We start from the raw sequence: 17,139 nt of genomic DNA, 5'->3' as shown, positions 1-17,139 counted from the left end.
GACGAAATTTTTGGTGGGACTCTCAAAAAGAAGGCTGAAAAAAAGGGGGGCTGAAAATTTAAAACAACTTCAAAGGCAAAATAAATGGCGACACAAGAACCATTTCAATGAGTACAAAGGTGCATCAAAGTTTTGCCATCAGTTTCTTGTACCACGAGCAACAGCTCCAAGGATTCTTCGGAAAAAAGTAGCAGGCGCAGGTTACACTTTGATGCACTTTGGAAAAAGTTTCTCATTCCATTATATTTTTCTGCTTTTTGTTGTCGTCTTTTAAGCCCTTTGGTAATGTTTGGAGAATGTACGTGGAACTCAATTATCTCCTCAGCTGAAGGTGTTTTTATTTTTGCATGCAACAATTCTGATTCTCTATGGCATTACTGCAGGCTAACTAATCACAAGCTCAGGTTTTACCTTTAGAGTCATGAAACAATTCCACAAAGATGGAGGTTTGAATGAAGTTTGTTTTCAGTAGATTCAGAGTATAATCTAAAATTAACTTGTACAAGTGTCACTTCAACTTTGGTGGTCGACCGCTCCTTTGCATGAGTGCGAGTACTTCGTTCTTCATTTTTAACAGCCAGAATGGGAGAACAATAGCAGTTAACAGTGATCACAGAAACTTTTCGAGATTTTCAGTTTAGCAATGGCCACAAACTATTGCCTGTAATTTTTTTTTGTATTTTTGTCCTTCAAATTAAAAAATGAATCACAAAGAGCACTAACATGATGCCTCAAATAACAGTTATTGCAAAGCTTATAATTCAACAGGCATAATTTTGGCTGACATTTTTCATTGCTTTGTAAAAAAATTTCCAGAAAACTAAAAAAAAAAAAGGCAAGGAAAAGAAAAGGAACTTCATATAAGTGTCTAGTCGTTCTAGTGCTGAAGCTCTAATTGGAATCACTGTAAACTGAAATTAACAATTCATGGAAATCAAGTCAAATGTTGGTTTTTGAGGAGAGGAGAAACGGGAGTACCCACAGGAAAACCTCTTGGTGCAGAGCAGAGAAGCAACAAACTCAACCCACATATGATGCAGACTCTGGGAATTGAACCCGGGCCACATTGGCGAGAGGCATGCTCTCACCACTGCGCCATATCAGCACCCTGGTTTCTTAAAAGCAGAGAGACTCTTGCCAATGACTTCAAATGGTGGGAGAGGTTGTTTCCTTTTCACTTGGCTATCTTCGTCATGACAATTACTTACAGTACTCGTCTGCACAAGAAGAGGAATTGTCAAAAATTTTAGCACCTATAATAATTGCTCGTGTGGTGATCACTTCAAGCCCCACTTGCTCTACTTTACCATCGGGCTCATGAAGTAGATTAAAGTTGATAAGCAAATGCTATGCCAACCTTGTAACTTGACATTAGAGTAGCCACTGCTGTAAACAGCAACCTGAGGACTACTGTAAAATGTCGCACAAAAATAGGGCGGCTGTGTGGTTCTCGTGTAGTGGTCTCGTTTTCATGTTCACACAAAATGCTTGACAAAAATGTTCATATTGAAGAGCCCCTACCTAGTTCATTCAATTGTCGCTGACACACATGACTTGACCAAACCAAGGTCTCCTTGCAGGTTGCAAGATAGTCCCTGGGAATGAGGTTGACAAATTACTTCAGATTTCAGTACTTACAAAACTGACAATGTGTACATTCCTTCTCGGCTAGAATTACGCACTACAAAGCAGCCCTCTTTACCCTAGAAATAAATAAAACATGCAGTATTAACTTCTTACTTGATAAAATATAATAGTTAACCTGTATATAAAAAATAACTATAAAAAATATCCAATTCACCTCCTTTTTTTCAATTTGCAATTCCTATTAACCCACTGACACCACAAACACCCTAGGAAGCAGCCAGTTGATGAGTAAAATCGTCTGGCGTTAGACGGAGTAAAATCTCACGGGTCAATGTGTTAATGGAGGGGACACACCTTAAATATGATAAGTTGGTTGAAAGCTGCATGATTTATACCTGAGTTGCTTTAAGGCAGCTCAAACCAGTTCCAACCCTTCCAAGTGACGCTCTTATTAGAAGGATTGGCACCACAATGTTGTATCATGTATTAGTACATACTAAAACAGTCGATAGCATGGAACGCACACACTGATTGGCTACTCAAACTCCGGATATCCTTTGGCATTTACCTTCAAGCAATTCGTGCAGAATTTGCACCTGAAAATGTTGTAATCTTTGCAGAAATAAATGAGTTAAAATCATCTCTTTGTGCTATAATATTATCTCACTGTTTTAGTACATACTAAAACTATTCACCTCACTGTCGGTGGCTAGTGGTGGATATTTAACTCACCTCTTCGCGGCTTGGTTAACATCCACCACTACCCACCTCCACTTCGGTAGTACCAAATGAGACACGAATTATTGCTAAACAACATACAGTCATTACTGTGACATAATATCACCGTGGAAACGGGAGTAGTGCAGGCGTCACTATACGGCACTAATGAGATGCATGCCGACCCATTTTACACAAATTTTTCTGTCTTCCGTAGAACACCTCACAATTTGTCCACAGACATTCTTTGCGCTTTTTCTGGAAAGGAAGTCGCACCTTGAGTGCCCCCTTTGCTGTGGCCGTTACTTGGTGCTATGTAGCTGATGTGGTCATTACCACCACACTGATGATCGGGTATGATTTTTTTTTCTTCTTCTAGAAAGCCTATGGATCTGCCCCTTCATAGCAAACATGGTTATCCACACCACACACATTGTAGTTTGTTCCCAAACGCATGTAACACTCGTTTTTTCTGTTTTTTTTTTTGACAAATATAAACTCTTTCTTTCATTATTTAGAAGTACGTACAACTATGTACAAAGTTACTTTAGAGCTGCCAGTATCCTTACATTGAGGGGAATCCGGCCAGGAATAATGGTGTCTGTTCCCCACTTTGTGATGATGATCACATCAGGTTCATAAAAACATGCCGGAAAAGCCTTCAGAAATGGGTTTGGTGGGCACGGACATCGGCCGTAGAGGGGTGGAGGGATTCTGGGCTTGTAGGAATCGTTGGGTCCATTTGTGTTGGATGTAGAAGGTATCACGATCCAATCCCCTCTGTTCCTGCATCCATTGCACAAAATTATAAAATTCTACCTTGGGACAATGATGACAATGAGGGATCTTTATGACGTCCACAGGAACCCACAGAACTGAGGTGTGGCAGTTTGTCAAATTTCGGAATGTCTAGAGGTTCCAAATCGATGTTACGAATTCCCCATCTGGTAAGCTATGGTCGATCAATCATTCTGCCTTTGAATGCCACCAACAGACTGTCCAAAGGATGGTCCGGAACTGTGTGGGTAGTACTGCAGTCCATGGACGTGGGTTGTACAATAACAGGCCGTTCATTGATCTTTGAGGGAGAGAACGGGCCAAGGTACCGAGGGCTTGAAACGAATCGCACCCACATCCTGTCAGGGTTTGTGCTGGATTTTGTATATAAAATTCCAGGAGTGTTCAAGAACCAGAAATTGAGTTTTCAAGGAGTGTTTGTAAGGAGCTTTCTATGCCATACATCGTGTTTCAGTGTTTTCTTTGCTGAAAAAGTTTAAGTGAAGCTATGATCTTCGCAGTTATGAACGCAATTTTTGCAAACGGGGTTTGAACCTGGTCAAGCTTCACTTGATTTCATATGCGCAGTTCATATATGATTCATTTCATATACCATTCATCATTGAAAAAGTTTACATTGATATTCTTTCCCACATCCTGCAAGTTAAGTGCACGTGCAGGCATTTTAATTTTTGCATTAATCTTTCCCCAATAGTCAATTTGGTCAATTTTTGAGATGTCTTGTCTTTAACTTAGCGTGATCTTCATTTTCTCTTGGCATGATGCAATCTCTATAACTTTCACCCAAGCGAAATTCAAGGAGTTTTCAAGCAGTTTACCACAAAATCATTTTTTTCAAGGGCTTTTCAATTGCCTCTAAGTCCAAAATTAAATTCCAGGGCTTTTCAAGCACTTGAAGGAATAGCACAAACCCTGTAATGTCCCAATCACACCAGCCGAGTTCTTGAGGTTCGAATTGATGTCCCAAACAAAATCCTTTCAAATCCACCACCACCCAGTCCTTGTCATTTGCATCGTCGAGCAGAGGTATGGTTTCATCATCTCAGAGGGGTATGCAGAGCTCGTCGGCCACTCGGAAGAGGTAGCAACACTAGTTGCAATTGGCATCAGGTGTCCTAGTGGCCAACACTTCGAAGGGTAGTTGATCTTTATCTCTTATACAAATCTTGTGCAACACTTTCTCCAAAAGTACGTCTAAGCATTGATAACACACTTCCAAGTTCATATCACTTTTATATCGCGGAGAAATATCCCAAGATCGTTGGCTTCTTCGAGAAGATAGCAGATGAAACAACACTGATGACAATTCTGATCGAGGACCTTCAGAAACTAATGACGCAGCTCCCACTTGTTTTACTTTGTTCCAGTAGTTTTCCATTCAAGACCGTCACGTGCCGTGATAGGCATGGTTGAGCTTCATCTGCTGCCAGTTGTCTTGAGAAGATGAGTACGTCTTGGGAATACGGGGACCTTTTTGCCCGCCAGATTTCCATGCCAGAATTTCCGACGCAAGGAGATGCCAAAGCCTCTGTAGTCGAATGGTTTAATCATACCTTAAAAGAACACAAGTATCGGTATTTTGCCGCTCGAAATACGTGAGCGTACCTCGGCGTCTTACCCCAATGATTAAACGGGTACAACCAGAATCTGCATCGAAGTATCAAGATTGCACCACGACAGGTGATGGAAGACAACAAACGAGCAGTGTGGACCAAGCTGTATGGCAAACATGAAAAATGAGGTCACCGTCCCAAACTCAAGGTGGGCGATCCAGTAAATTTGAGCAAGAATCTCCCGGGTTAGGCAGAAGAAGCCTTTGTCGTCCGAAGGGTGGTGCCTGGACCTGTGGCCACCTACAAGCTGGAAGAATGGGACGGCACTCGTTTGGAAGGAAGGTTTTAGAGAGCAGATGTTCAAAAAGTCACAGTGCCTGACGATGCTTTGTTCCAAGTGCAAAAGATTTTATAATGATGTGGACAAGCCGTCCAAGTCGGATGGTTGGGTTGGGTGAACAAATATAATAGTTGGGTGCCTTGATTGGCCTTGACATCCCTATCAAAATGACAGGAAAATAAATAACAGAGAGACGATGTCGCTGTCGTTTTACACCACACTATCAAGCAACATGCAACGGACTGAGTCCACTGACAATGGCCCGTCTGGTTTCAAGGCACGGTTACCTAAAGATCAAGTATGGCACAATGACGATCGATGGGAAGTGGGCTTGTCGGGTGTGTTGATACCTCATACAACAGCGGCTCCAGTGCATCCCAAGACATCCTTGCACATTCTGTGACCCGTTCCTTCCGAAATAAGAATGCCTATTAACACCTTTGTATGTATTCGTTTGAATCCCATGACGTTGAAGGGTCCCGGAGTCAGAGGTTTTCCAAGCCAAAGACCTGACCCCCTCATCAACCGGGGTGAAATTGGCGAAGAAGATTACCAACCTGGTGAAAAAAAGTATCCTTAACACACTCATGGAACCTAAAAAAGGTTTTACTACAGAGCTGTCTACAGAGAATTTCGGACCACTGTTGTGAAGCAACCCGTTTATTGAGTCGTAGAGATGGAGCAATGGACACCCAAGTATGACAGAGCCTTACTCATGGTCCTGTCGAACATGTACCATTGGCAGTTTGTCCGGATCAACAAGGCCTACACTCAATTTTAAGCCGTGACATGACCTCCTGTCGTCAAATGTCTGTTGTACGTGTACATGAGTCTGATCGAAAGTCTATGGGTGGAGAAGACCTATAACAGAAAATGCACCACAGAAGTGAATAAATTATTACTATTACCATTGTTATTATTATTATTACTATTCTTACTACAATTATTATTATTATTTTTATTATGTACCCTCACGTCATCCCTTTCGACCAATCCTGTGCCATGACGTTCTATATCTTCCTCGACCCTTGCCCTCTTTGTTTCATTTTCCACCATGGACATCTGCTAGAAGGACCTTAGTAGCTTCGCTCATAAGTCCAGTTGTTTTACTTTGTTCCAGTAAAATTCTAATCACGTGATCTGCCTTTCCAAAGGATGGACTGTGGGTGAATTTCCAAAGTGGTTGCTATGGACCTTTTTCCTTCATCCAGGATCTTTATTTGGTTGGTACTTGCAATTTAATGAGCTTTTAATGTATGCTGTGATGCCATTTAGACGCAGTGCCATTTTCGAGCCAGCAGAGGAATGACTGGCATGATTACTTCAAGAAAAATGTCGTGAGCAGCATCAACCACTCTACATGGCCTTTATCGATCTATCCAAGGCTTTTGACTCTGTCAACCGCAAAGCCCTGTGGCGGATCTTAGCCAAATACAGCTGTCCTAAGAAATTCATCACCATTGTCAAACTTCTTCATGGTGGCATGGTTGCAAGAGTCCTGGACAGCTGTTCCAGTAGTGAGCCATTTGAAGTGCCAACCAGCATTGAACAAGGCTGCGTGATTGCTCCCATTCTCTTCTCCATCTTTTTATCAACAGTCTTTCAGCTGATGAAAGACAGGCTTCCCGAAGAGTAGCAGTCATCTACCAACTAGATGGGGGCCTTTTCAATCTAAAGAGGCTGAGAGCTAAAACCAAGACTTGTACCACCTCCGTTGTCAAGCTCCACTATGCTGACGACAACTGCATCTGTGCCACTTCTGGGGAGAACCTCCAGACTATTCTGGATGCATTTGGACATGCATACCAATGGTTAGGCCTGTCCGTCAAAGTCAAAAAGACCAAGATCCTTTACCAATCTGTGCCTGGTCAAGGGAACGTCTCCCCCTCCTTTAAGATCAACGGGTCGGTCATGAACAATGTTGAATCTTTTCCATATCTGGGCAGCTTCCACTCTGTTAAAGCAGATATTGATGATGAGATCCAGCATCCCTGTGCCTCCCGCATTGACCTCCTGAGCCACCGAAGGGTACACAGATGACTCAGTGAACAATCTTACACGACTCGAGGGACTCCAGATGATGATGACCATGATGAATAGGTTAAGATTTTGAGCGTATTTAATTTTGAGCGGTTAGTCTCCCCACTTGGTGCACTCAAATAAAAACATACTATGAAGCGAGTTGCTGTGGTTTTCCAAGTTGCCCTGACGATTAATGCTCATAATTTATTTTCTGCTTGATGATCTTGAAAAGAGGTTTGGATCACTGTTCATCCTTGCCGAAAAATGCGCAGTACTCACATGCTCGCAAAATCCATTTGCTATTCCCCATGTTTTTCAAATTGAGTTAAGTCAACTCTAAAGTAAACAAAAATTAATGAGCATCAAAAGCTTCATGTCAATGGTTCTTTCACACTTATTGATAATGAAACTAATTAATATTGAGGAGAACTTTTTTTTTCACAGCATGAAACTATTCACGCCATGATTTTTTTCACGGGCCCGGGGGAATGATTTCATGGTGGTATGATAAATTTTCACACCATTTTTAAATCAGCATCATCATGAAAGTTTCATAAGCCCCCTTTTTGCGTGAAAGGTCACATACATGCACTTTCAAATAAAAAAACCTGAGAGGGATACTCTTGTAAAATACCAAATGAACCATGGGTCACAAACATACCTCTTCCTTTAAAACATCCTCAGACATCTGTCGAGACATTTCCAGTTGAAACCAGCTGTAAAGCAAAAAATAGATAAATAAATCAAATGACAATGGATCAAACAACATCAGAACAAACATTTAAACTCTAAATCTCATAAGAAATGCTGGCAAGCTGAGTAGAGGTGTTTAAATGGAACTGAAAACTGAACAACAAATTACTCAATTAATTAACCCATTCACCCCTAAACCGGCCATACTAAGTATTTTACTCGTCAATGGGGAACCCCCAGGAGTCAACGGGTTAAACATCTCAATCCTCACTGAATATGAGTAAGGACAACTTGGCAAACACAGAGTCTTTTAATAGGGGTGTTGCAAGTGCCATCATTGGACCAGGTGAAAGTTGGTAAGAGTGTCTGGCTCCATCCTCCTCCTTAAATGGATGCGCAAGACTGTTTTGTGCGTGTCAAAGGAATGCTAGATCGAAATTGTGTAAAATGCACATTTCATGAACTTTTAAAATACTTGCTCCATATTTACTCAATATTTCTGGTATGGCCAAAATGTGAGTCTTCTCTTGCATGTTATATTATAAAGTGTAAAGGTGAAAATGCACTTCTGGAGAAGAGAATCCTTGAATCTGTCATATTATCTACAGATGCTGAATTAACGGATGAAAAAGTCATATTGTTCAGTAAATTGTAAGAATATGAAATCACTCAACACATAAAAGATATGGAGCAATCTACAGCACCACGTTTTCTACACCCTGTTTGATTCAACAGAGACCCATGAGAGGGGCTGTACATCATGTGGCCCTCCAATAAGTGATGGTAGGAAGATAGTATGCTGCAAATTTGCACCTTTTTGTTATGCCACTTGTGCATTTTATTGTATGAGTGATGAAATGTTGCCAAATGACTGTACATGAGGAAAGCACAATTTGAAAATATCACAGGCCAGTGTTACATGTATTACAAAGAATCTTTGAAAACTACAATAAACTTGCCAACACCAAATAGCGCATGACAAATATTTGAATAAATCCCAAATTTAAAGCATATCCAACTAGTACAGCAATCACCAGGCTGTAATTTCTCATAATTCCCTACGATTTTGCACTTCAAGGCAGTCAAATTTACTACAGGTGTTAAAGTTAAAAATGAGGAGGGAATATTTCATTTTACAGTAGACGTTTTGAACTCAACTGTGGCCTCATAGGTATCGAAATACCTAATATTTTTTAACATTAAGGCCAATATTTTAGTATAAGTTTAAGTGACTGTAACCTCGACAAATTTTTGCTTTTTAACATTTTCTTGGTTTTCCAACCTAGATTTCTCCTGAAAACACACTTTCAATAAACTATATGTCGCCTTAGTTTCACCTACCAACAAGCACTGAGGATAACAAGTTTGATATTGGGTTCACATTGCTGTTTTCTCTCCCAATGCAAAGCACTTTATGACATCAACCTTGTATTGAACCCATTCCTCTTCCTTGCTTGGTCATAGATAAAATAAAAGCTTTTTTTTTACTTGATTTTAGAGGCCTGCCTCTAAAACAGTGACTTTGAAGGATAATGTTAAGCAATTAAAAATCTAAAATACATGTACATTATTGTGCTAAGGAGAAAATGATGACTGTGGCACACACACCTTTCACTTTCCAAGCCTAGCTTTCTCACATAATTACTTGGGATGTACCCCTGTTTCCTGCAATGTTTGAGACACGCTTATTACAAAGATGAAAGATTCCTTTAAAACATATTATAAAATGTACATACATGTAGTGGGAAACTGCTAGAAATATACCGGTGTACTGTACATGTATGAGGACATGCAGTCATTGATTCCAGTAGTGGACATCTTCTTCCATGCAGCCATGTCATCAACACCATAAAAGATATAGGAGACTTGGATAGGAGTATATTTAAGTCAGTGATCAACTGATTTTTGCCTATATGTTTTAAACTTTGGTTGTGACTTAGGAAGGTGAGACATCACAGCAGTACAGGTGCGATTTGACTACGACCACTTTGAGTAAGAGATTGTCAATTAGAGTAACATCAGCAAGACTGTATTGTCTATCCTTTTAGGACTATCAATAAGACAGTGAAGAGAGTAAGATAACAAATATCCAGCAGTCCTACCATCTTTGTGAAATGACCTACTAAATAACAGTTCACATCAAGCAAAAAAAAAAAAGCCTATTGCAACGAAATAAAGTCAACATTCTTTAGTCCACACTGATTTGGCCAGTTTGGGAGGTTGATAAACACCTAACAGTGCAAAGTCCAAGGAATGCTAGTTTGTTCTGTTTCAAAACAATACATTCCACATTACAGAAAAAAATTAAGACTAATGATGGGGAAGATTAAAGCAAGCAAATGTTGCATTTCTTTTTCTTTTCCTTGTTTGAAGGGTCTCACCACATACAGTCTCTTTTTGTAAGAGCAAAAAATTAATGGTCAAGCACTTACCACTGTAAATTTAAAAAATGACTTTGTCAACCAATCTTATTATTATTTTGAATGGTGGTTGTCAGTTCACATACACGGTGAGACAAGAGTGCACTGACACCTTCATAAAATTCTGCAACCTTACTTACTCAGAGACTTTGGTGGAAGGCATGCAAATTATTAGATGTAATTGGACCCTAAAGTTGTCAGTAAGGGCAAGTGTTGTTAGGGAACAAACGTGTAACAATCAGTGGTATTTGCCCTTTAATTGTAAACAAAATTGTTTTTAAGAAATACCCTTTTGAATTCTTGGCTATCCACCAATGGTCTGACTGTTTGTCAATAACAGTTAAATGTTCTCCCTGTACAAACCAAAGTTAAAAAGTAAAGTGGGAAGTGCAAGTGACCAGGCTGATATAATTATTGTTCAAAAGATGCAAGGAATGAGCCCTTATCTACTAGATGACAATTTATACAATGGATAGGAATACCCATTTATTCAACTAAAGCCAGGACAGCCAGCCTTAGTTGCATTTGCACCATTAACTAATATGCAACTATTCAGCTCAATAAGTCAAAGGGATTATGATAATAACAACAATTATTACAATTAATTCTTAATTCAAAATTAACGATGTATGCACCTCATACAGTGGATCTTTGCTTGTGAAAGGAAAGGAAAGGAAAGGAAAGGAGAGGAAAGGAACTTTATTTAAGTGTCTAATCTTCTAGCGCGGTAGAGTCGGGGGTGGAAGCTGAATAATGAATAATGAATAACGAGTACAAAGAGAAAATGAATAATGAATAATTGGGTCTGAAAATGCCGGAATAATGAATAACACAGTTAATATGCCAATGGAATAATGAATAACAACAATGAATAATGAATAACCTACAAAAATTTAAAAAGAACAATGAATAATTCGAACAAAACACGCACAGAATAATGAATAATCGAGGTCCAATTATTCAGCTTCCACCCCCGACGGTAGAGCACTAATCGGGGACACTGTAAATTGAAATTAACAAGTTAACGCAATCAAATCAAATTTTTGGTTTTTGACGAGAGGGGAAACCGGAGTACCCGGAGAAAACCTCTCGGTGCATAGTAGAGAACCAACAAACTCAACCCACATATGACGCCAAGTCTAGGAATCAAACCCGGGCCACATTGGTGGGAGGCGAGTGCTCTCACCACTGTGCCATCCCTGCACCCACAGTGAACACCTTAGAATAGAATTAAAATGACTAATAATTAATTTATACAGGGTTAAAAGTATTTTAAAAGATTAACTAAAAACCAAACATTTGCAATGTTAAGTCATCTTCAGGGTAAGAAGAGACTGTCCACTATTTGCATGCATATATCAAGTAATTCCCGATGAGAACAGTTTTGATACGTAACGATGAATTTGTTTATTTAAGCTACAACTAGTTGCAAAATTGTCAAGACACTTTCATTAAAAAACACCTTTTCTAGCTTCCAATATCCGCCATATCTAGAATTTAAACCTTTCTCACTTCCCTTCCCCTCTCCCCCATTGAATGGGACTGACTGTTTAAGTTTGCAACAATTTTTTTGTCTTGCTGGCAACACTGATAAGGGGGAGAGGGGGGCTGCAGTGTGAGAGATAATAGGTCATTAATAGCGTCTCCACTATTTTTGCAACCTGTTGTAGCTTATTTCCATTGCTAGATTAATAGCGCTAAATATGAAGAGAAAAGTAGTGTCATCTCCTCACTTGATAAACCAACCTTTCCACAAATCGCTACTTCTGGGAATTAAAATGATCACAAAAAAAAAGTCTTGAATTGACACCTAACCTCAATGTCATCTTTAGTACCAAGGAATGGCAGATACCATAACAGACTGCTGACTGGAATAATAGTCAAGGTATTTTATCGCTAAAGGTCAGTCAACCTGCCACTAATTGCAAAAGAAGCTTTTGTAACGGTTTTGGTCCAGGGAGATGTCCATTATAACAGTCATATCAAAAGTCCCCGAAAATCTGAGTGGTGAAAATTGAGAAAGAACGATTTTTTTTAGAGCCCTATACCAGGGTTCATACATACTCTTTTAAAGACTTCAAATTCCATGACTTTTTCCATGACATTAAGTTTAGCTCTTACGTTAGAAAATTTTCAAAACTATCCTATTTTAGGATATTACTCAGATCAAATTTGAAGAAATTAACAATGTATTTCTGCCCAACTCAGTGAAACTTGGATAGAAACTCGTCTTTATGCCATTTTATCCTTGCCTTGACACTGCAGTGACTAGTTTAGCGTCTACATTTATAATTTTCCATGCAGAGGTTGCATTTAATATCTGTTGTGAACCTGTTGTTTTGCTTAAGTTTAAAGCCACGTGCAGCATAATGCATTTTTTTTTTTGGGGGGGGGGGGGGGGGCTGTTTTACATAAAAACAATACCAGTTATTTACTCTTGGGGCTGTATCATGCCTCAGTGAACTGAACATCCATCGTCTTAATGCAAATACTCCTTCCCCCCCCCCCCCACGCAAATGACCTGTATTATGGGAGGGGTGAAAAAAGCGAATAACGAGAACTATCAATTAAATAAATTAAATAAATTATGCCAGCACCCATAAGTCCTCTCATCACATGACTTATCTTGTGAGCACATGGGCAAATTAACCACAGAAATGGAGGATAAGAGTGGAGCCAAGGACAAGGTGGGAAGCGATTTGCATGTGAAAGTTTTTGTTTTCGTTCTGCTGGAACGGATTTAATCGCGTAGAACCACATACTGAACCTTAAAGTAAACAATGCTGCGCATTATTAGAGATCCTTACTAGTATCCCGTTAGCTTCAAATTATGCGGCCGAGGTACTTTTGAGGTATTGCTTACTATTGTGTGGTTCCAGAAAATACCCAAACCTCCCTCCCTCCCTCCCCCCCCCCCCCACAGAAGATCATTGGAAATTCCGAGGGAGAGGGGGGGGTTTAAAGGTCAGTAATTTCCGCGTTTCCGCGGGGTAGGGGGTTTCGTGGGAAACTAAAAACATTGACATTGAACATTGAAACAAAAGTCAGTTTTGAGCTAAAGTGAACATTATTTGCTTCAATGTTTCTGTTTTATTTTGAGTTAGGTAGCGCTACAATCTCCCGAAGCTAAGAACAACATGTCCTTCATTTGGAACGGATTCAAAGCACTTAAAATGGCAGTCTCAACTGCAGTCTCATCCCCAGACTTCCAGCTTTGTCTTGTTTTCGTCCAACCAACACTTCCATTCACTCGAGTATCGCTTTTCGCTACCGTCACATGTAGTAAAACACATTTTTGATAGGATTCATGTTTTATTGGGAGTAGTAACTTGTTCAAAATATGATGAGAACCAAGTTCCCACCATCTGAACGCTTGCCTGCAACAACATTTTCCTTTTTTGTGGGTGGCATTTAGACCACGGACAGGAACTGGGAGTCAAGTTTTCTCTTCTTTGAGTAAACAATCACAGCCTTGGGAAACAAGATTGTTGAGGTTTAGTCCATAACGTCAAACTGGAAATTCTAAAACAGGGGTTTCACTACTCATTGGAGAAAGTAATTCGTGCCAAAAACAATAAAAGTTGCCCTCGGGATTCCATCTGTGGCTCAAAGGAAAGCAACAGCGAGGCTGGGTGTCGTTTACCGGCGGGAATGACTGCTGGAGAGTTAGGTGTTAGGTCTTTCAAAATTTTGCCAAAAACAAAGCTCAAAATTTGACGAAAATCGCTATCATTACTTTTTCACAGTACTGTAGAACTTAAAAGGACAATTTTACACTAAAAGTAACAGTAAGGTCCCAAGATTATATAATTCAGGAAAAAGTTGTTTCACTTGAGTAGAAACTTCTAAAATGACTGTTTTCAGTCATCGCTCCACGCTTTATATTGTAATAAAATTATTCTTTTTTGTCTTAACTCGTCAGTAAATTCATCTATTTTCCCTCAGAATTTGAAGAAAAATGTCCAGGAATTGCATCAAATTTTATGAAATTGTGATAAATTTTCGCTTAAGCCGAAGGAAATGTTTTCATCCACTTATGCGTGAAGTCATAAAGAAAGCGTGCGCCCTGCAAATCTTGCACTTTAGCTCAATTTGAAAACTAAAATGTCGAGAGTAATTCCCTTCCAATACGCCTCCTATTAATGCTAAATTAGGCTCTCCAGAATGTAGGATGCGTAACACACCACACATGGTGACGCCAACTTACTTCTAGTCAAACCACTGAGTCTGCCAGAATGAATACCATGGTTCTAGTTGGGGATGACACAGATTTGCAAGTCCTTCTGCGTTATCATGCTTCTGAACGTGGATGTGACCTCTATTTTAGACCAGAGCCAACGGTAAATGTGAGAGGTGCACGCATCTGGCACATGAAAAAAGTCAAAGAACAGCTGGGTAAGAAGTTTACAGAAATCTCCTTTTTCTTCATGCCATCACCGGATGCGACACAATGTCGCGCCTCTATGGAGTTGGCAAGGCAACAGCCCTGAAACTTGAGAATGTACCATACTTCAAAGAGCAAGCTAACATCTTCAGCTGTCATTCTGCTGTTTCTGACATTGTCACTGCAGGTGAAAAAGCACTTGTATCAATTTTCAGTGGTAAACCAGGGGTAGGTCTTAACTCTCTCAGATAACTTGCAACCAAGATGTCTCATATCGAGCCACAGAATCTGCCCCCAACAGCAGCAGAGGCCCAATTTCACAGCCTAGGTGTCTACCTACAGGTAATTTAAATTTGAAAGCAGCGGCAGGGAGAAGGTGCAGTCACGTCAATGGAGGACTAGGGGTGGAAAGTCACTACCGTAATTCTCAAGTATTTCCAGTTGCAACGGATTTGCCGCCTGCCCTAGAATTGCTTCTCCAGTTAATCAGATGCACCTTTTCGTCTGACTGTAGCAGTATGAGGTGCAATTGTTGCAAGAATGGTATGCAATATTTCCCAGCCTGTGGCCAATGCAAAGGATCTTCATGCACAAATTCTTTGAACAATGTGGACTACAAAAGTGAAGATTCGAAAAGCTAGTATGTTTATTTCCAACTATCGTCCAACAAGCCTTTTAAACAACAACTACAAACTTTTCACCAAAGTCATCACTTAGCGAATTACCACTGGTCCAGAATGCTAGACAGGAATGAACCAAGAGAACAATTAAGCCGGCTTTCACAAGGGCTTTTCCACAACTGACCATCTCCATGTTGTTAACCAACCAATCAAAAAAGGCAAAGAGTACAAAATTCATCTGGTCAAGTGCCTGGTTGATTACAGCAAAGCCTTCGACTTCGAGATCGCAGATGTCATAAATGCACTTAAGGGGCAAGGGGTCAAACCAGTGTAAGTTAACGTTCTACAACAAATACACCAAATCCTACATCAGAGTTCACAAACTGATCATTGCCTGCTTCAAAAAGGTCTTTCGCAAACAACGTTGGGAAATGAAGGGAATCAAAATCAATGGTGAATACCCTAGTGATCTATGGTTTGCCAACAATATTGAAAAACTCCAAGAAATGCTACAGCTCAACCAAGGAAGCCAAAAAGTTTATGTACAATGAGTTCACTGAGGACGTAGACAAACACACCACCATCAATAGTAATGAAACTCAAAGGAGTGAATCATTACATGTACATCTTGGTCAATGAGTTTCCATGGATTCTGCTTCAAAGGAACAAGAGATCAAACATCGTTTCACCCTTGGATGGCAAGCTTTCCGCCATGGAAGTGCGATCTTCAGAAACAAAGACATTGCGATCATTCTTAAACGTCATGTTTGACCAGTGCATTTTACCAGCACTCACCTATGGATCAGAAACCTGGAATCTTACCAAAAAACAAACCTTAAAACTCGGAACTATGCAGAAAGCCCATGAAAGAATCATGATAATTTAAACATCATGTGGCGAGATATCGTAAAACAGCTGAATGGATCTGAGAAAAAAAAAAAACCAAAGTACAAGATATCATGGAAACAATAAGTAAACTGAAAAGGAATTGGGCTGGTTATGTGGCTAGAACAGACAACCATTGGACAACCCACATTACATTCCCGGGACACACAAGGAACCGAGGGAGACCACGGAGGGACAACTTGGATAGTTTTGTAAAACATTGGCACAGTGTCGCGCAAAACGTAGACCACTGGAGGACAATGGGGAAGGCCTACCCCCAACGACAGACATTTCATGGCTAAAACTGAACAGAACTAAACTGAACTGAACTGAACCGAGCATGTTTCTTACTATATAGATTTAGCCAAGCCTAAAAGCACAGCTCCCTGGTTATAATTTTATTCTTACTGCCTGTATGGTTAGTAAAAAAAAAGGCTTTCGAATTGTCCACGTTTTGGTGTTTCCGGTTTCCGTTTCTGTTCTTTGCTTCCTTCTATATCAAAATTCATTGCCTCACTAATGAAATTTCACACGAAAATCCGATATTGCATGAATCACGAAACAAATTAAAAATAAACACTCAGCTTTATGTTTATATCCCTTCATTGCTTGCCTTGAATAACTGCATCGCTATCAGTGTGGACAACAGCTATCATGATATGTCAAACTGGATTGAAACCAGTGAAAAATGCAGAAAATATTTCCTTAAGTGTTTTCCACCTGAACACAAAAAGCATTGACTGTTAAGAACTATACTTGATGTACTATTGCCGTGTAGCCACGTCGAGCCACAGAAAGGGCAAGAAAAGCCTGGTTTATGTTTACAGTGGGTGAGTTAACCTGGGTTGAGCCTGCAATCCAATGGAAAACCAGTACCTGGTTAGCGGTCAGCTTCAGAAAAACAGCTGACCTCAATGAGCTCTGATTTTGAGCTCACAATATGGTCACGTGATACTGGTCAGCGGATACCTTGATTTGACAGGTGTCAATTGACCATAGCATGGATGTCCAATATCAAAGATGTATGCAGTAAACTAGCGTGTTACTGATCACATTAGCATACACGGAGGAGTGGAGGTACGGACGGTCGATGACATCATGGCTATAAAACCAAAACTTC

General features: G+C 40.0%; 1 protein-coding gene across 2 annotated transcripts in view; it reads right to left on the bottom strand.

Annotated features, from left to right (window-relative positions):
• Positions 1-17,139, bottom strand: part of LOC138000820 (tyrosine-protein kinase BTK-like) — a 173,915-nt gene that overhangs the window by 88,980 nt on the left and 67,796 nt on the right. For both annotated transcript variants that reach the window (XM_068847478.1, XM_068847479.1), the window contains 4 exons: positions 10,419-10,483; positions 9,319-9,375; positions 7,679-7,733; positions 1,639-1,703 (listed from right to left, as the gene is read on the bottom strand). In XM_068847478.1, the coding sequence (XP_068703579.1) occupies positions 1,639-1,703; positions 7,679-7,733; positions 9,319-9,375; positions 10,419-10,483 (242 nt within the window). The remainder of the gene's footprint in view (positions 1-1,638; positions 1,704-7,678; positions 7,734-9,318; positions 9,376-10,418; positions 10,484-17,139) is intronic.

Source organism: Montipora foliosa, chromosome 4 (assembly GCF_036669935.1).
Source record: "Montipora foliosa isolate CH-2021 chromosome 4, ASM3666993v2, whole genome shotgun sequence".
Taxonomy (NCBI): Eukaryota; Metazoa; Cnidaria; class Anthozoa; order Scleractinia; family Acroporidae; genus Montipora; species Montipora foliosa.
The sequence above is the reverse complement of the archived record's forward strand: the minus strand, read 5'-3'. Positions and strand labels throughout refer to the sequence as shown.